General features: G+C 40.6%; 1 protein-coding gene across 1 annotated transcript in view; it reads left to right on the top strand.

Annotated features, from left to right (window-relative positions):
* Positions 1 to 8673: 8673 nt before the first annotated feature.
* Positions 8674 to 19965, top strand: part of MBD2 (methyl-CpG binding domain protein 2) — a 77463-nt gene continuing 66171 nt past the window's right edge. Inside the window, exon 1 of the mRNA XM_060029080.1 lies at positions 8674 to 9322. Within this exon, the coding sequence (XP_059885063.1) occupies positions 8787 to 9322 (536 nt within the window). The 5' untranslated portion in view covers positions 8674 to 8786. The remainder of the gene's footprint in view (positions 9323 to 19965) is intronic.

Below are 19965 nucleotides of genomic sequence, written 5' to 3'. Positions count from 1 at the left end.
ATATTGCTCCCTGGGCCTACTGCACATCTCTGAGGAGCTCTTTTCCCTATCACCCTGGGCATTCCTTTGCCTCTCTCCGGTGTTATTGGAATCGCCCTTTCCTGGATCCCCCATCTTCCTCAATCTTGTTTCACCCCCATGTTTTGGTAAAGAACATCTTTTAGCAGCCTCCTGGGAAAGACCCCTTAGAAGGTTCACTTTTGAGACCTACCCTGCAGTTCTGCAATTGATTGTTGATGGAGTGTAAAATTCTAGTTTAAAAATAACATTTTTAAAAAAATTTAAGGCATTGTTTCTTTGCCTTGTAGCTTTAAGTGTTGTTGAGAAGTTCAGTGGTATTCTTACTGCCAGCTCTTTGTATGTGAATTCTCCAGAGTTCAATGGTGTTGTTACTGCCAGTGCTTCGTATGTGAATTTTTTTCTCTCTGGAAGTTCAGGATCTCTCCTTTAACTATGATGTTCTGAAATCTCATGATGCTATATCTAGGGGAGAATTTGTCTTTTTCTTCATTATGCTGGGGTCTCAGTGGGCCTATCAATCTGGAGGAATTTAAGGAATTTAAGCAATATCAATATTCCTTAAATTTTTTTTTTTTTGATAATTTACTCCTCTTTGCTTTTTCTATTCTTTATTTCTGATACTTTTATTGATCAGATATTGGAATTCCTAAGTTTTTTTCAATCTTTTTTCTGGGGGATTTTCTTAATTTTCTAATACTTCTATTGATTTTTAAATTTTGCTATCTTAGTTACATTTCTAAGAGCTCTTTCTTATTCTCTGATTGTTTCTTTTTAACATCATCTTGTTCATCCTGAAACATCTTCTGAATATGTTAATCTCTGAGTATGTTAATTAGAATTTTTTAAAGTTTATTCAGTTCTTCTCATTGCTCTGTTTCTTCCAAAATTATTTTTTTCTACTGTTTTTTGTTTGTTTGTTTGTTTGTTTGTTTTGTTTTTTGCGGTACGCGGGCCTCACTGTTGTGGCCTCTCCCGTTGCGGAGCACAGGCTCCGGACGCGCAGGCTCAGCGGCCATGGCTCACAGGCCCAGCCGCTCTGCGGCATGTGGGATCTTCCCGGACCGGGGCACGAACCCGTGTCCCCTGCATCGGCAGGCGGACTCTCAACCACTGTGCCACCAGGGAAGCCCCCTCTCTGGCATTTTGATGCCTGTCCAGCCCATTTGTTCTTGATTGTTCTTGGCCAGGTTATAAAGACTAAAATTAAAAACCAGGCCCCTGGGGGTGGAGGGAGAGCCCCTATATAGTCTAGTCCTAACCAGGCAGGTTAGTCTATTAAATTTTGGGGTTCTGTGTTAAGCCCATTCAGCTGTCACACTATGCTCTGTCCTCTAGCCAAGCTTTTCTCAGTGAGAAAGGAGTTATTTTGGACATCATCTTTCTTGTTCCTTTTCTTATTTCTTTATTAGATTCACTACTCAAGAGTGATAGAGAGGTTCCAGGCTTTGGGCCTTTCAAGGCCTCACCAGAAGCCAATGAGTGTGATTCCCTTTTCACCTGGAAAACTGTTATCCGGTATCTATAGTGGGATGATCTTAGCATTGCTGCCTAAGCCATGTCGGCATCAGAGGACAGGGGTCAGCTCCTGTGGCTAAATCTGGTGAGTAGGTGACATTGCCAAGGGAGAGCATGTAGAATGAGAAGACAAGTCACCTAAAGAAGGACCTCAAAGAATACCGTTATCTAAGGAACTATTCAAGAAAGAAGCTATACCACAGGCAAGTGGAAAGTGATAGAATGAAAACAGAGGAGTATGATGTCTCATAAGTCAAGGAAGGACAGAATTTCAAGAAGTAGGAGGTCACCAGAGACGAATATCAATTTCTCAGAAATCTCTTTGCTTAGGAAGAAAGGACATGACTAGGAGACTGCAAATTAGGGCCCTTTTCCTTAACCTTGAGAAATACACATATTTCTTTTACAAGGAAAAAATTCTTGAGGACCCTCCCCTCCCTGTGTTGAGTTAAATTATTGTTCTGATGTTACTTAAATATGTAAAAATATGAAACTTGTTTTAACCTCATTATGCTTATGGTTCTTATATAATTAAAAATGAACAAATTTATAAGTTAAATATAAGTAAAATTATCAAATTAACTCAGTTTACTATTGTGGATGATTCCCAAACCCTCCAAAGTCCGTTCCCCCTCCCTGAAGCCAAATTACTGACTTCATGTGAACATGGCACTTCTTGCCACTAGTCAGATAGTTTGGGTTTTGGCCTATGAACACCACTGTATTCGTCAAGTAACAAGCTTTCCCACCGCTTTTCTCTCATTGAAAGAGAGCAAAACTTTTTATTCGTTGTGCCCTGAAGTTATTTGGCTTTCATACGGCACAACCTCATCATTCACATATTAAGTTGGCAACTGTCCCTCCCTTTGTCATTAGTCAATGTCATTCAAAACAGCACTGTTACCAACTAGATGAATCTTGGGCAGTGAAATAAGGTGGCGTGACTCAGACACCAGGTGTTTATTCTTACGTTAGGGATTTTTTTTTTTAACAAAAGATTCTCTTGAAATGGAATTTTCAGCTGTAGAAACACTGACTAGGCTCTCCCTCCCCATACTTATTACTCTACTCAGGGCTCAGATGACAGTTGCAATGAAATGATCAAGTTCAAAGACAACATGAACACCAGATACTCTCTGGAGCTGGACCTGTCATTGTGTGAAGCAAGGGGATAAAAATTAGAGCCGAAGTAGTGGGGATCTCTTGGAATGCTTTTCCTTCTATCAGAGTATGAAAGGGAGGCCTTTCTTGGTTTGCTACTGTTAGGGGCAAAGCCTACCATCCATTCTCCTTTGCTTTCTCTCTTCCCTTCTCGCTGACTCTCTCCCTTACCCTTTGCAATCTCTTACCCAGTGATCTTAAGCTTGGGAGCTGCCCAGTTTCCAGCAAGATACACACACTTCATTGAAGGTAGGAACCGTATCTCAGTAAAGAATGCTTTCTACTTCAGTTATCCAAAAACCCAAAAGTGGTTTAATCCAAACATGGTTTAGTTTCTCAAATAACACAAAGGTCTGGTGATAAAGAGTTTGCAAGATTTGGTTCAGCTGCTCAATAAGGCCATTCAGTCTTCATCCTCTGGCTTCACTGTTCTTAGGATGTCTGCTGTCTATCTTTCTGTTCTTTGCTTCACAGTTGCAAGTGGCTGTCAAGGCTTCAGAAATCATGTCCATGTTTAAGGCAGGGACAAAGGGACGAGGGTAGTGCCAATCATGTTTTTGTTTTGCTTTAATAGAGAAGTAAAGACTTTCTCAGAACCACTGCCAGTTCTTCCCTGTTCTCATTTAAACTACACTGGGATAGTTAGCACTTAGATTTTTTTAGTCTTTATAATAGAAGCAGGCAAGGGAGATTGGTAGTGGGTGTTGCATTAGATCAACCAATGTGTCTGCCACAGATGGTGACAGACAGCTGCTGGATCACTGCTGTTCCCACCTTCCATCTCAGAGGACAGACTTCCAGGCTGTGTAGAAGAATAAGTGACATTAATAATAGATGCTTGGAGATAAGCAATATGAGGACTCAAGATTGTCTGTACAATTGTGATTAACTTGTTGAGGAGTCGAGGTAGTTGAAAGGTTGGGATATAAAATCTGAAAGTATTTCAGAATGGAATCAAAAGGCCAAATCATGGGCTTGCTCTTAGTTTTTATAAGCTATGCTAAGAAGTACCACAGATTGGGGTAAGGCAGAAATTAGCAACTCAAAAACAAACAAAAAACCTTCTGAGAATTTTGTAAAAGATTCCAAAATAAACAAAAAGACATTGAAATATATGTGTGCATATAATCTCAGACTATTAGGAGGAGTCAAGTTATTCGAAGTCAAAGAGGAGAAACAAATGTAGATAAATATACCAATTCAGGAATGGTTGTTTAGAAGTAGACTCTTATCTTGTGATTCTTTTATGATATATATTCCTCAAAATTTTTGAGGAACCGATGAATAGTTACTTTCAATTCATGTAGGAGCGACTACCCTAAAAAAATCTTATAACTGTTTTATAATTAAACATGTTTGTAAAATAAATTTAAGCCTCATTTTTAATTAAGTCAAATTTATTGTTAAATAACTCTTGGGACATGGAAACCTATTCATATTTTCTAAGATAAGAACAGCTGTTAATCCTCTGATTTCACATAATCCATGTGATTATATATTTCCATTAAGAATAAAATATGCTACCCATTATTTTGAGAGTGCACAATTTTTACAAAATGCATTAATTTGATTTATTCATCAAGTATCTAATAACCTCTCCCATGTTCCAGGCAAGCCCAGTCATAGGTACTGGGGATGCAATGGTGAACATGAAGAATGGCCTTCTAGGCTGGTAGGGGAAGAAAGACAAATAACAAATTACAATAAAGTACAAGAAATGGATGGGGGAAATACTTAAGGACAGTGTGGCATCCAGCACACAACCCAGGGGGGTGCAGGAGAGGAGGGTTAGGGGAGGTCAGAAAAGGCTCCTTGGGGGAAGTGATGTCTAAGGTGAGACCTAAGGGATAAATAGGAATTAGCCAAAGACAGGTGCTGGAGTGGGAGTGGGGGTAGAAGCAAAGGAGCTTTTTCCACTCTGAAGTAGGAACAAGTTCAAGGGCAAGACAACCAGAGACAACGGGGCAGTTTGAAAGCAGCTAAGCAGACAAAGCTCTAAACTTGGGAGTCAGGAGGACTAGGGTCTATCCCTAGCTCTGTTACATCTGAGACATACGTGAGACATTGGGAAAGCCACTTAACAGCACAAAATCTCCTGGCAAGATGCGTTTTCTGATTGATTCAGTTACTACTCCTCTACGTCTCGTGAACAGCAGCCATTGTCAGCCCTTATTTCTCTGGATCACGTGTCCTAGCATTCTGGTGGTTTTTTGTTTTTTGTTTTTGTGTGCCTCAGGTTTATTTGTACAAATAGCACAGGAGGACACCAGCCCCATGCAGCCCAGGGGTCACACTGGTCCTTCTGTCCTCATATTGGCGGAATTCATCAAGACATTCTGTCCTCACAAAGGCCTCTACTCTGGAGCCTAAGCCTGAGCTGGAGCCGGAGCTGGAGCCACAGCTGCAGTTGGCTTGGCCTTGGTTTGAGCCTTGGCCTGGGACTTTGGCCGGCAGAGCCTGAGACCCTTGGCGATGTGGGCACGAGCACGTTTCCCGAGGTTGGGGTGAGCAATGTAGGCAAGTCCCCTGAGGTTTGCAGCTGCCACCCTTTAGGAACTTGGGCTTGAGCATTCTGGTGTTTTGTAGCCAGAATTAAGTTAAAAAACCCCACTGTTTGGCATGTTAAGTGGTATCTTAGGACTCTGAAACCTAAATGTGGTTTTCTTTCTACTCCTAGTACTGTGTTTTCTATTTTTTAGGATGTTAAATCAAATAAGCATCTCTCCACCCCTTAATCCTAAACACTTAATACCAGCCACTTACCTATGGCTAATGTAACAACCAGCAGAAAATTTAAAATAATACCAGACACCATCTTCTGAAATAATTTCCCTTGGTACAAAACTTACCTTTCCTTGTTTTCTCTTGCCTTTCAGGTAATTAACTCTTCTCTTTTTAGTTTGAACTATGCAGTGTAAGATTCCTCTGGAGTCATTCCAAGCGGCAGGTTAAAAAAAAAAAACAACTTTATTTACACTGCATATACTTGAAAGTGTCATTTGGTTTCCTGACATGCCATGCCAGCAAGCATTTTGTTTTAGTTGGGAATTAGGTGAACAGTAGTTGGGCCAACTCAGTGAATCATAAAACCTGCTAAGTAGAGCTGGAAAATGGTTTTTGGCTATGCCCTCACTCTTATTTAATGTCTTGATGAATTCTGACCATACTGCTTGGACTCTGTGAAGAGAGGGAAAGTTATACCCCTGTTATCACTTGATGCAAATATGCTCATTAGAAACAAGAAGAATTTCCAACATTTAAATCCTTCATTTACTTAGTATCTTGTCACACTCGAAAATTCAAATGCAGGGTATGTATTTGTTAATTAATATACAGATCTCAAAACCAGCCACTACTTCACGTTCTTTTAAGTTTCATTCCCTGAATTTGTTCTATTTTTCTTAATAAAAATCCAAACTAACACCTATTTTTCTTGAAAACTGCATTTTCTGTAGTGGCTTAAACTCAGTTTTTCCTGGAAATAACAAAGCAAAAATATTTTAAAGAATAGGTAGTCTTCCAGGGGTGACAGTTGGTGTTTCAGCACCTGCTTTTACACCTGGGAGTAAGAGATCAGAAGTGGTTAAATCTCTGTTTGCTTAATGGGCCAGATTTCATACATAGTTCTCTCTTGTCTTTCACTTTTTCCATTAGGTGAAGCCAGCAAGACCTTTTCCACTGTAAGAGAGATAAAATTGAAAAGTTTCGTCACAGCTGTCCTGCCTGAGAAAAACAATGTTGCTATTCTTCAAGGAGTGATACAAAATGCACTTTCCCAGAATTAGAAAAGGGTTATTATTTGTCCAGTATTTTAAGGGAAACAAAAGGACCTATCTCTTAGGTATTTAGCATCTATCCTCAATACTTTTAGGTGTCAATCTAATCCCTGTGAGAATTTAATGTTTACTTAATTACACTATTTTCTTCTTTTAGTGGGAGAATAAATATTTTTTGTTTGTTTGTTTTTATACTTTGGTTTATGGTATCACAGAAAAATTCAAATGTGACCAGAAAAGCTTCTGAAATGCTCTAAATGAGATTTTCTTAACAGAGGGAACATTCCACTATGTCTAGTGGGAATAGAATAGAATCTGTTAATAGAAGTCAAAGTAATTACCTTAAAATGATAGTGATTTATTCTTTTAAACATGCGTTTATATCCATTACATCATTTGATCTATAGCCTTGTCAGACACAGCATGGAAAGGTAAAAATTTCCAAAAGTATATCTTTTCCCATCTCTTATCTCAACTACCATTTCTACTGAGATTTTTGCTCACATTTATCCTTTTGTTTTTAATTAGGTGTGAATATCAAAGCCCTTCCTCTTACAGAGGTTGTTTTTTTTCTGTTTTTCTTTTGTTTTTTGTTTTTTTTTTTTTTTTGCGAACTGCGTGGCTTGTGGGATCTTAGCTCCCGGACCTGGGATTGAACCTGGGCCCCCAGCAGTGGACGCATGGAGTCCTAACCTCTGGACCAGCAGGGAATTCCCTGTTATCCAAACTTTGATCTCATAATTCTCTGACTTTTACTCCTTCACCTGAGCCTTAAACGTAGGTGTTCCTTAAGATTCAGTTCTTGGTTCCTCTTTCTTTTTTTAATTATTATTTTAAAGATTTTAATTAATTAATTAATTGATTATTTTACCATGCATACTCTTCCTTGGCAATCTTATTGCAGGGTTTCCTTCAATTGTCACTTTCACAAGATGACTTCTAAATGCATGTCTCCAGCACTGACCTCTCTCCTGAGAACTTGACTTTCCAACTCTTTGCTAGACACATTTCTAGACAGATTTCATGGAGGAAGCTATAGCTTAGCGTATCTCAACTCAAGGACATTAAAAGAAGTCTAAGATCAAGCTCAGAGATTGACAAGTTTGTGTGTTTGAGCTGGTGTTTGAATATGCTGCAAAGGCAAATCAAACAAATTTAGATTTTCCATTATTGTATATTAATCAATATTTTCTATCCATTAAACTTGGCCCTCAACTTTTAGGTCCTACATATGCAAAAACTGAAGATAATTGAACACTATTTTCAGTATTCCAAACATTTCATAATATATCATCTTAAATTTCAAAAGGTTAAAAAAAGATATAGAAACTGTGCTCCTCCGAAATGGAAATCAGTTTTCTTAATCAATTTGGTATTATTCTTTAAAAATCACTCCTGAACAATGAGTTGGCAGGTCCAAGTGAATTCCATCCAGATTCCTAAAGGCTGGTGCCAATGGGTTAAACTGGTCTTTCAACATAAAGGTGTATTTACCAAGTCAAAGGCCATTGATATTTGTCAAAGGTCATTAGACAAGGAAGTATAAATTAAGAAAAGATCCTGAGAAATTTGGTAAATTCTGGGTGGATTCAGGAATTCTGGTCAGTTTATGGGGAATTTAGCGGTAAAACCTGCAGAACTGGAGGGAACTTTCCAAGTTGTCACTTACCTTCCTGTAGCCTTACAAAGTTCTAAGAGAATAATCAGTCCAGGGTCCTAAGGCCCGGAAGCCAGACTCTGGAGTATAGTGATACTCCTCTATGGGGACACTTCGACTCAATCCATCAATCTGAGCTCCCTGGCAAGCTACGATGTCGAGGCACAAAAAGGGGTATCTTCTATGCCTTTAAATGAATAGTCTCATATTTATATAGTAAACATAAAATATGAGATACATTTTGTTTGTTGCTCTTTAACTGGGAAGCAAACGTAGGTAAAATCATACAGTGAGAGAGGTTAACCCAGTTTAAAACAAATAAACCGCAGTCCTGACATTTCTCTACAAGTGACTCTGGGCCCAAACCGCCCGCCTCGTGGGGGTGGGGGCCGGAAGGGCGCGGCCGGGGGCGGAGCGGGTGCGGCTGTGGGGCGTGTCCTCGAGGAGGCGGAGACAAGATGGCCGCCCTGACCGCTTGGAGGACCTAAGAGGCGGTGGCTGGGGCCACGCCCCGGGCGGGAGGGCCTCTCTGTGCGCGCCCGCTCTATGATGCTTGCGCGCGTACCCCGCGCGCCGCTCTGCGGGCGGGGCGGGTCTCCGGGATTCCAAGGGCTCGGTTACGGAAGAAGCGCAGCGCCGGCTGGGGAGGGGGCTGGATGCGCGCGCACCCGGGGGGAGGCCGCTGCTGCCCGGAGCAGGAGGAGGGGGAGAGCGCGGCGGGCGGCAGCGGCGCTGGCGGCGACTCCGCCATAGAGCAGGGGGGCCAGGGCTGCGCGCTCGCCCCGTCCCCGGTGAGCGGCGTGCGCAGGGAAGGCGCTCGGGGCGGCGGCCGTGGCCGGGGGCGGTGGAAGCAGGCGGGCCGGGGCGGCGGCGTCTGTGGCCGTGGCCGGGGCCGGGGCCGTGGCCGGGGACGGGGCCGGGGCCGGGGCCGGGGCCGCGGCCGTCCCCAGAGTGGCGGCAGCGGCCTTGGCGGCGACGGCGGCGGCTGCGGCGGCAGCGGTGGCGGCGGCGCCCCCCGGCGGGAGCCGGTCCCTTTCCCGTCGGGGAGCGCGGGACCGGGGCCCAGGGGACCCCGGGCCACGGAGAGCGGGAAGAGGATGGATTGCCCGGCCCTCCCCCCCGGATGGAAGAAGGAGGAAGTGATCCGAAAATCTGGGCTCAGTGCCGGCAAGAGCGATGTCTACTACTTCAGGTACCGCCTTGGGGGCGGGGAGGGGGCGGCAGGGTCAGGCCGGGGTCAAGGGTCGAGAGCTGACCTGGGTAGGGGATGTCAGGAGGAGAGCAGGGGCCAGAGGGGAGTGGCAGAGACAGACTGGCCTTGTAGTAGAAGGTGCCCGAGCCCTTGGGTGAGAGTTGACCCCAGTGCAGTGACAGTCACAGTGTCTGAATGGTGAGAGCCCATAGGAGGGCCTCTTATGGGTAAAGTGTTGGGGAAAATGGTTTGTGGAAAGAAGGGTTACTCTGGCAGGGATGATTATTCCTCTGAAGGGTTAAAAGAAGGTGTAATTCATCGAAACTATAAAACCAGTCACTGTTGGCTCCTGTCCCAGATTCATCATCACAAGAGTGTTTAATCATGCACATGTGGAAGAAAGGTATCTGCAGTAACAAGGTTTCAGTTGCTTTGTGGGATCCACGAAAGTTTCTTATGAAGTAGCCACTTAGAATGCCTGTAGTTTCTTGGTGTTGCAGAATTTACTCCCTTTTGAAACCAAACACTGTAATACGTTGTTAGACTCCTAGACCAAAATTTGTCCTCCGGGCATATTTGATAATGTCTGGGGACATTTTTGGTTGTCACATCTTGGAAGGGGGTGCTACTGGCATCTAGCGGGTAGAGGCCAGAGATGCTGCTAAACATTCTACGATGCACAGGACAGCCCTCACAGTAAAGGATTATCTGGCCCCAGGTGTCACGAGTGCTGGATTGAGAAAACTTGGTCTGAATGATAACAGGTTTTCAGCTTGATGGTGAATCCTGTAATCATGCTGTCCGACCCAGTAAGCTCAGGGAAGTGTCTTTGGCTGTTGATACCAATGGAATTTTCTTAACAACAAATTTACTAACTTTTCTTATAAACAGCCCCATTTCTCAGAGAGTATAGATATAAACATGTTATACTCAGTGGCTTGGAGGGCCATGTTTGTGGGCTAATTTAATCATTTTCAAGGACGATATATGGGTGTTGGAGTAGATGTCGTCTGCCATTTAGCCATTGGAGTATTGTAGGAAGAATTTCCTTTTTTCCATACATTACTCCTGGGTAAAAGTATACACACACACACACACACACACACACACAATACAATGTTTATGAATTGAAAATACTGTTGGGCTTCCCTGGTGGCGCAGTGGTTGAGAGTCCGCCTGCCACTGCAGGGGACACGGGTTCGTGCCCCGGTCTGGGAAGATCCCACATGCCGCGGAGCTGCTGGACCTGTGAGCCATGGCCGCTGAGCCTGCGTGTCCAGAGCCTGTGCTCCGCAACAGGAGAGGCCACAACAGTGAGAGGCCCACACACCGCAAAAAAAAAAAAGGAAAAGAAAGGAAATACTCTTAAATAGATTTAGGAGGTTAAAAAAATACGTGTATATGTGTATATAAGTATGTACATATATACATACACACAAGAATGCGATCACTACTGGTATAACATGTAAATATGAACATATTCCTGATAGTTGCTCAAATATATAGAAGAGTAGTTTCAGTGAAGTTATTTCACCTATTGAAGTAAAAAAAAAAAATAAAATGAAAGTGGTGTTGCACTAGAACTTATTTTGTCACTTAATCCGAGACCACTCATTTTGAAATCTTAAATGATAATTAGAAAACTTATTTTAAACATACAAAGGTGATAATCTTGTTTTGTATTTCCCCATCATTGCATATTAAATTTGTTTCAGTAATACTAAGAAAGTTATTGTGGAACAAATGGTTACTCTCAAGTTCAGTTGTTTCATTTAGTGCTTTTCACAATTGTTCATTTTTGCATATTCTTTTGTTAACAGCTCCTTCTGTTTTCTTTTTAAGCAAGTAGTATGCATAACCTTTATGTGAACTCTGTATTGATGTCTTTTAGCCAGTTATACGTGACAAGAACATTCTGTGTCTGGGATTGAACTCCTTGAGGAATAAGTGAATAGTCTATTCTCAGTAGAGCATCTTTAATTTTGAATTTCACTCCCTGTGGCATTTCTCCTGGGATATGGTTTGTTTGGTTTTGGGATGACGTATTTGTTGGAACTTACTTTTGGTTGCTGCAAAGCTTTTTTCTTGCTCTTCTTCTTTCAGTACCTGGAAAAGTTATTTTAAAAGGCAGATTGCTGTAGCGCTCATTCTGATGTGTGGTCACCTTTTTTTTTTTTTTTTAATGTGTTGTAAATTTTCGATGTTACCTTTTTTATACAAGCCCAATAGATTATTTTATGGTAGAAAAACTGATATAATCAGCCTAAAACTTTCTTAACAAATTCATCCTGTGAAGAATCACAAACCAGTATAGTAATAATTACTCTCTAAAATTAAAGTCTTGGGCTTCCCTGGTGGCCCAGTGGTTAAGAGTCCGCCTGCCAGTTCAGGGGACACGGGTTCGAGCCCTGGTCCAGGAAGATCCCACATGCTGTGGAGCAGCTAAGCCTGTGCGCCACAGCTACTGAGCCTGCCCTTTAGAGCCCACGAGCCACAGCTACTGAGCCCACGTGCCACAACTACTGAAGCCTGCGTGCCTAGAGCCCATGCTCTGCAACAAGAAAAGCCACTGCAATGAGAAGCCCAGGCACCGGGCTTTTAATTTATAAAATTAAAGTCTTTTTTTGTTTTGTTTTGTTTTTTGTTTTTGCGGTACGCGGGCCTCTCACTGCTGTGGCCTCTCCCGTTGCAGAGCACAGGCTCCGGACGCGCAGGCTCAGCGGCCATGGCTCACGGGCCCAGCCTCTCCGCGGCATGTGGGACCCTCCCGGACCGGGGCACGAACCCGCGTCCCCCGCATCGGCAGGCGGACTCCCAACCACTGTGCCACCAGGGAAGCCCCTAAAGTCTTTTAAAAAATAAATTTATTTAATAAATTTATAAAATTAAAGTCTTTTTAAAAAATTAATTAATTAATTAATTTTATTATTGGCTGCACTGGGTCTTTATTGCTGCACGCCAGCTTTCTCTGGTTGCGGCGAGCGGGGGCTACTCTTCATTGCGGTGCGCGTGCTACTCATTGTGGTGGCTTCCCTTGTTGTGGAGCACGGGCTCTAGGTGTTCAGGCTTCAGTAGTTGTGGCACGAGGGCTCAGTAGTTGTGGCTCGCGGGCTCTAAGAGTGCAGGCTCAGTATTTGTGGCGCACGGGCTTTCCATGGTGTGTGGGATCTTCCTGGACCAGGGCTTGAACCTGTGTCCCCTGAGTTGGCAGGCAGATTCTTAACCACTGAGCCACCAGGGAAGTCCCTTAAAATCTTTTTATGAGACAGTGCAACATGATTTGCTTTTTACTTGTTTATGCTAAATGAAAAGACACATTGAACAGAGTTGTGCCACATGTGCTTAGTTCAGGGCTGGAGGGACTGTTGTCTATTGTTGTCCACCTACAAAGCTTAGTTACTGTACAAGATTGTAACATCCAGTCTTGATTTCATTCTGAGAGGTTACATTCTGAGACAGGAGGACGCATAGAGTGTGATGTGATACTTGTGATATAGTAGTTACTCTAAGTTTGACTTCTGCTTTCAGTGATGAATGCTGCAAGTCACCTACTCGTATTAGAGGTGAACACACTAGTTTTCAATCCGCAGTGTCACTGCTTTGCATATTAGCATCCCTGTATACCTACCACTCATTAAAAACCAGTAGCTCACAAAATACTAGCCATATCTGTTAATAGGTGGGTTAAGAGTCAACTCTTCTGTTGGTAATGTGAACACCTGCACACAGTTGTGTGCACATAGATTCTAATAATGCTAACTCCTGATTTAGCTTGCCCATGGGAAGATTAATCTAAACAAATCTGTGCCTGTTAATGCAGGGTGTGTCTTACACTTATTTTTTTTTTATTTTTTTATTTTTTTGTGGTACGTGGGCCTCTCACTGTTGTGGCCTCTCCTGTTGCGGAGCACAGGCTCTGGACGCGCAGGCTCAGTGGCCATGGCCCACGGGCCCAGCCGCTTCGTGGCATGTGGGATCTTCCCGGACCGGGGCACGAACCTGTGTCCCCTGCATCGGCAGGCGGACTCTCAACCACTGCGCCACCAGGGAAGCCTTTACACTTATTAATTGGACTTAAATTAAGCTTATTGAGAAAGCCTCAAATTTTGGTAGAATTTTTTTCTTTTCTTGCTGTTTCCTGAGATTGCCAAGTTCTAATAGGAAGGTATGCCTCTGGTTGCTAGTTAAGCAATATAATTATGCCTTCTGTCAGGATTACTGATAGTACTGTGGCAGTTTGTATATGATCATCCAAAGTTTCTTTTTTAAAAGGGTGTGGTTTGATCAAGCGTTGGATCCATTGGTATAGTTTCTGAAAAAGTTCATTGCCATCATATGAGCCCATTATTTGAACAATACTTTTCTTACCGGTCTACTTGACTCCTGTCATTTCTAGTTTTTGGTTCTTACACTTGCAGATTGATATTTTTGAAATACTGTTCTCCTCTGCAGAGGAACCTTTAGTAGCTGTCTTATGCCTTTTTTAAAATCAAGTCTATGCTTAACCTTGGTGTGAGCTCTGTATCGATGTCTTGTTGGGTTCTAGACTTCTGGTTATAACTGGATTAAAGGCCTGGGAGTCATGGTAAACTGCTGCAGCTGCTGCCATAAAATATCATCTGGTTGGGTATTGGAAACATAATAGTAACCATTTTTGACTCTTTTATCAAATTATGATGCATTCACACCTGATCACTTCTCTGAAAAGATAAAATGGAGCCAGAGAACAATTAAAATAATCATTAAGGAGCAGATGCATGATGAGAGACTAAAGAGATTTCATTAAGAAGAGGACTCAGAGGCAATATAATTGAGGGCTTTAAATCATGAGTGAGATGATAAAAGTAGGAGTCTCTAGGGAAAGCAGCAGGGCACAGGGGGTTAAGGTCTGGAATTGGTATTCTACCTCTGCATTTACCAGTGGTACAGCCTCCAGCCTGTCATTTACACTTCCCAGTGCTGTGGTTTCTCTGTTTGTAAAGCGGGTATGATGTACCTGTACCTCATAGTGCTATAAGGTTTCAATTCTAGAACACCAAAATAAATATGTAGATCCCTTAAAGCTTTGGATATGTTTAAGGACTAACTAAGGAAAACAGTTCATTAAATAACTCAAGTTGTATGGACTGAACATATAAATAGGTTTAAAAAAGTCTGTAGGCATATCTCATTTGTTATGAAAGGCTGGTATGGTCTTTGAGGGCATGAATTCTGAATCATTGAGGATGTCAAAGTTCAACTAGGCTCTTTCCCTCTTTTTTTTTTTTTTTTTTGGTTTGAAAATAATAGACTCTCCCTTGTAGTCTTTGTTGGAAAAAACTAGCTCAGTGGACCAAGGGTCACCGTTCTTTTTTTTTAAAAATAATTTTTATTGGAGTATAGTTGCAAGGGTCACACTACTTAATTGAAGTCTCGTTGACGTTCAGTAAACTGTCTTTCTCCATAATATTTTCTTTCTGGTCATCCCTGTGTAGTTAAACGTGGTGTCTCCTGTATTACTCTGTTGTTCATTCCCCTAGGACCGGTGGCTTTCTCACCTAGCTGTCTTCCTCCCGCCAGACACAGTGCTGAACACACAGATACTAGATAAGTGTTTGATGTATGGCATGTAAAATTTTGTAAAACAGGGATTAAATGACCTCTTAGCCTTTGCTTTATATTACCTGTGATGTTGTGCTGTACAATTATCTCCATTTTATAGGTGGGGAGTTAGGACAAGGAAGTTAAGTAATAGGCTTGAGGTTGTACTGCTAGTAGGTGCAGAGTTAGAATCCTGATGCAGGTGGTTTAACCCCACAACTCTTAGCTACCCTGCTCTGCTGCTGCCTCACATAGAGATCTCTAGTTATATTCTGAAATACTGCAACATCTCTTGCCTAGTCTACTTTATTAAGCTTGGTGTACCACTAAAATAATGTAATTATTTACTGTTATGCTTGCATCCTGAAGTTGACAAGGGGTACGTTTTAAATCCTAATTCACAGTGAAGCTGTTGTACCAAAAGATGATCTTCCAGTTCTATGTAATATTGAAGGGGGAAAAAAATGGAAAAATTGTGGTAAATTAACATAATTAAAGCAGTTTTTCTCTGGGTAACAGAAGTGACCATTTTGTTCAGAAATGTTTCTCTTTCTCTTTTTCTTGTTTATCCTAGGATTGCCCCTCTTGTTTATCAGATATTCAGATAGGCAACACATTTGCTGAGGAGCAAGCTATATAGATCTTCTTCATTTTAAAAGCTTTCACTTAAATTAGAAGAAATCACATTGTAACTTGCAGGCTAAATGCAGCTTATGAGATAGTTTTATATGGTTCCTGGGAAAAACTTTATATGTTTCTTTCAGAGTTAAGATATAGTTGAAATGTATCCTACAGACCAGTTTAAAAAAAAATCCCTTTAGTTGGAGAAAGGAAAAAAATACAATATTTATTAAATTCTTATTGCATAATTGAAAGTTTAACCTGCTTTTAGTCTCTTTTCTTGATGATGCCTGATTAAAGCCTGAATCCAGAAATAAAAGACATAGGTGTGGTGGAAATTGTGCTCTGATAATTCTTTTCTCAACTGTACCATCACATCTTTTTGTGATGTGCTAGAGGGATTTCTGTTAGGTTGCAACATTGCCATCTGTCCTACATCCGATTTTTAGAGTTTGACATGCAAAGTCTCACCTGCCAGAACACGCATAATACCTGTCGTAGAGGAAATACATAGCTCAAAAGGAACTGATACACGTACATTCTAAAAATAATCTCCAACAGAAACTGATGTATGATTTTTTTCAAATTGCTTTTAAAATTTCATTTGTGAGATATAGAGTCACAATTTAAGTTTTCGTAATTTAACTTTAATTAGTGGAACAGAAGCAGATGATTTGTGAAGTTGATGATGACTTTTTTTGCTTTGTTTTTGTTTTACACTTTATAGTGGGACTAATAGAGATTCATAATGTTTAGCTTGTATTTGAGATTTGTTAGCCCAGCATGATGAATTAGAAATAAGCCATCAAGGGCTTCCCTGGTGGCGCAGTGGTTGAGAGTCCGCCTGCCGACACGGGTTCGTGCCCTGGTCCGGGAGGATCCCACATGCTGCAGGGCGGCTAGGCCCGTGAGCCATGGCCACTGAGCTTGCGTGCCCGGAGCCTGTGCTCCGCAACGGGAGAGGCCACAACATTGAGAGGCCCGCGTACCACAAAAAAAAAAAAAAAAAAAGAAAGAAATAAGTCATCGACTCTTATTTCATGGATTTACTGTTTGACTTGATAGGTATTACTTGCAGCTCTTGTCTGTTGATCTTTTACTGTTGTTTGCCATTTCCACTAAGAAATAACTAGACAAATTGACAAATAAAGTTTTACTTAATTTTGTCAGAACTTCTAAAAACTAAAACTTCTCAAGGAAGTAGAAGTATGAAATAGGGTGAAATTTGAATAATATATGTGGATCTTATGATTTTGCCTTATCTTATTAGAGTATAAATTCAAACTCGTTTGTTTGGGAACTTGACTACATAGGCAGTGTGTAAATGCAAATGATAGTAAATATAATTTAAAATTAGATCTTAAAAATTGAACACTTAGCATTTGTCAGGAACAATTATTAGTGATTTACAAATGTGCGGAAGAAGAACATCATCCTCTTGTTGATTTCTGACTACTGTATCTTGGTATTCTTTTCCTCTTCTGTCTATACTGAAAGAATCCATAGATTAAAGCAAAAATGAATGTCCTTAGAATTCTTTTTAATGTGTATGCAGTGATGTATGCATCTCTTTAAAAAAGAAAGATCTTTCCTGGAGGCCCCTAGCAGAAGTGGGCAATATAATACAAAAGTGGATATATGAAATACACATTGCAACTTTTTATTGTTAGATGCTACAAAAGTCATAAATTTGCCATGTCATATTGCCATAGCAGTTTCTAAATGCTTTCTCTCCATTTCTGTACTTATTTGAAGACCTTGTTTGAAGTAAGTCTGTCCGTAAACTATACTTGCATAGCACTGGTTTAGAATAAAAATAGGGACTCTGAGTCAGAAGATTGGGACTTGAATCTTGCTTTACTATTTTAACTTGGACAGATTCTTAAACTTCTGTAAGCTTCCGATTTCTCAAGTGTAAATCGGGTAGGAATTCTACTTCATGGAATTTTGTGAGATTAAATGAAAATACATGTAAGGCATTCGGCATGTAGTAGATGGTCAATAGATCAGTAAAATCTTTGTTCCTTTCTCTTCACTTAATTACCCAACATAAATAGACGCATGTGCTTGTTAATTATGTGAGGATTTGCAATATTTTGTTGTATTTTGAAATGTGTTTAGGGTAGAGCTTAGGTTATACACGTTCATCAGAGGTTTAAAAAATATTTCATTTTTTCCCTGATTATAAAAATAACCCATGCTCAGTGTGGAAAATTGGGAAAATAGAGAAGAGTACATAAAGAGAAATGACAATCCTTATATAGTTCTAAAGAGAATCACTGTTAATATTTTGACACATTGTCTTCCATTCTGTTTTCTGAATATATTTGTCTGTGCACACACATATACACACACCCCAACACATATGTGTATATGTTCTTTCATAGTTCTTTTCATACTGGAGGAATCCATAGATTAAAGCAAGGATGAATGAATTTAAAATTCTTTTTAACGTGTGCAGTGATGTATGCATTTCTTTAAAAAGGCCTTTTCCAGAGACCCCTAGCCTCTTTTTAAGAAATATAGTTTGTTTTTTGGGTGTTCTTATCTATCTATGTGTATGTTTTTTTATTATGGAAAAGTTCAAACATATGCAAAAACAAAAGTAGTTAGAAAAGTGTAATGAATTCCTCGTGTACTTGTCTACCAGTTTTAACAATTATTGACTCCTGGCCAGTCTTGTTTCATCAATATGCAGTCCCCTTCCCACCTCTCCCGTTATATTTTGAAATAATTTGCAGACATGCTTAATTTCTGACATTTCCATAGCAGTGTTCAGTCTCCAATTCAACCAAAATAACCAGTGTTTTTGCTTTTTCAGAAGGTGAGTGCTTGTGGCAGTGGGATGAGATTAGGTAGAATTCTATGTTCATTCATTTTTTATTTTTTAGTGGGTCACCCTGAATTTTTAACCATATTCGTAACCATGATATAGAGATAATAGAATTTGCTGCCAATAATATACTCTTTGCATATAATTTTTGTTAAATAAATGCTAGTTTATGGAATAAGGATGATTGGTACAGAATTTGAATTCTACTAAAGGTCTTTCATACCATTTAAAATTGTGTGGTGATTCCTTAAACATTTAAGTCGAGGGAAGAGGTGGAATGCTGTCCTATCTTATCAGTAGCCAAATTGTAAATACACTTTTTTTCTTGTTGATACTTTAAAAATAATTCTCCACCCCAGCCCCCACCCCAGCTGCTAAGGAAATTCTTTCATGCTCCAATTTACTTGCCCAAACTCTTCATATTTAAAAAAAACTAGTTTTCAGTTTTCATGGGGAAATAGCTTGCATACTTTAATGTTTATATTTTAAGAATTTTATTATAGAACATTTCAAACATATATACAAAAGTAGAATTATATAAAGAACTACCAAGTATCCGGTTCAACAGTTGACAGCCTTATTTCATCCATACCCACATCTACTACCCTGACTCAGCCTTCATTATTTTGAAGCACATTTGACGTCCTATCATTTCATTCATTAATAACTATACTTCATTATGCTATTTGTGAAGATAAGATTTGAACTTGTAGAAGTTTTACAGCCATACGGAACTCAGTGTTTCAAACTAAAAGAGATGCCAACAGGCGGTTCATGATTATTTACATAATTCCTATTACTTTGTTCTGTTAAGGCTTTATGGAAGAGGTATAAGATGGATTAGTGTTTCTGGGCTCTTGGGGATTGCGGGTGGAGACACGCATGCTGGACCAAGTAAAATACATGGTTTGCATAGGGCTGAAGAGGGAAATCATTCAGCCTATTGATTCAGAATAGACTTGAATAAACCAATATGGCAGAAGTCACTGGGTAAGAGGAGTGGAAAATAGGGTTGAAAGGTTAAGAGAAGACTAGATGACAGAGAATCCTAAATGCAGGGCTAAAATGTTTGGCTCCCTTTTGCTAATGGGTTGAAGTCTGTTGAAGGCATTTAAACTGGCACTTTGGTAATAGTGGTGTTTGAGGAAGAGCAGTCTGGCTAGTTTAGGATGCAAAGAGGCTAGCAAATAGAAAATCAGCCTATTGTGGTGATTGAGACTTGAGGTGATAAAGATTTGGTTTAGGCAGTGGCAATGGAAATGGAAAGGAAGGATGGATTCAAAGGTGATTATGAAGGAACTGGATTTCGTAATTGATCAGAGATGGGAGATAGTAAGATAACAGTAGATAAATTCTGCCTGGGACAAACTATAGAGGAGGGCTGAGGATGTTCATTTTAGGAAAGGCCTACATTTAAAGTTTGGGAGGAAAGGGGTTAAGGGGGACTGGGAGCTGACTTTTAGATGGATTTTCCTTTGTGTATGTCATGTAGTTTTGAAAAAATTGGTATATATTTCTTCGAATTAATTGGTTTGGCAGTTTTCTGATTGTACTAAGGTACAAAAAGATAATGTTAATTTCAGATTTTTAGTCTCAGCTAAAATTTGAT

This window comes from Delphinus delphis, chromosome 13, assembly GCF_949987515.2.
Source record: "Delphinus delphis chromosome 13, mDelDel1.2, whole genome shotgun sequence".
NCBI classification, from domain to species: domain Eukaryota; kingdom Metazoa; phylum Chordata; class Mammalia; order Artiodactyla; family Delphinidae; genus Delphinus; species Delphinus delphis.
The sequence above is the reverse complement of the archived record's forward strand: the minus strand, read 5'-3'. Positions and strand labels throughout refer to the sequence as shown.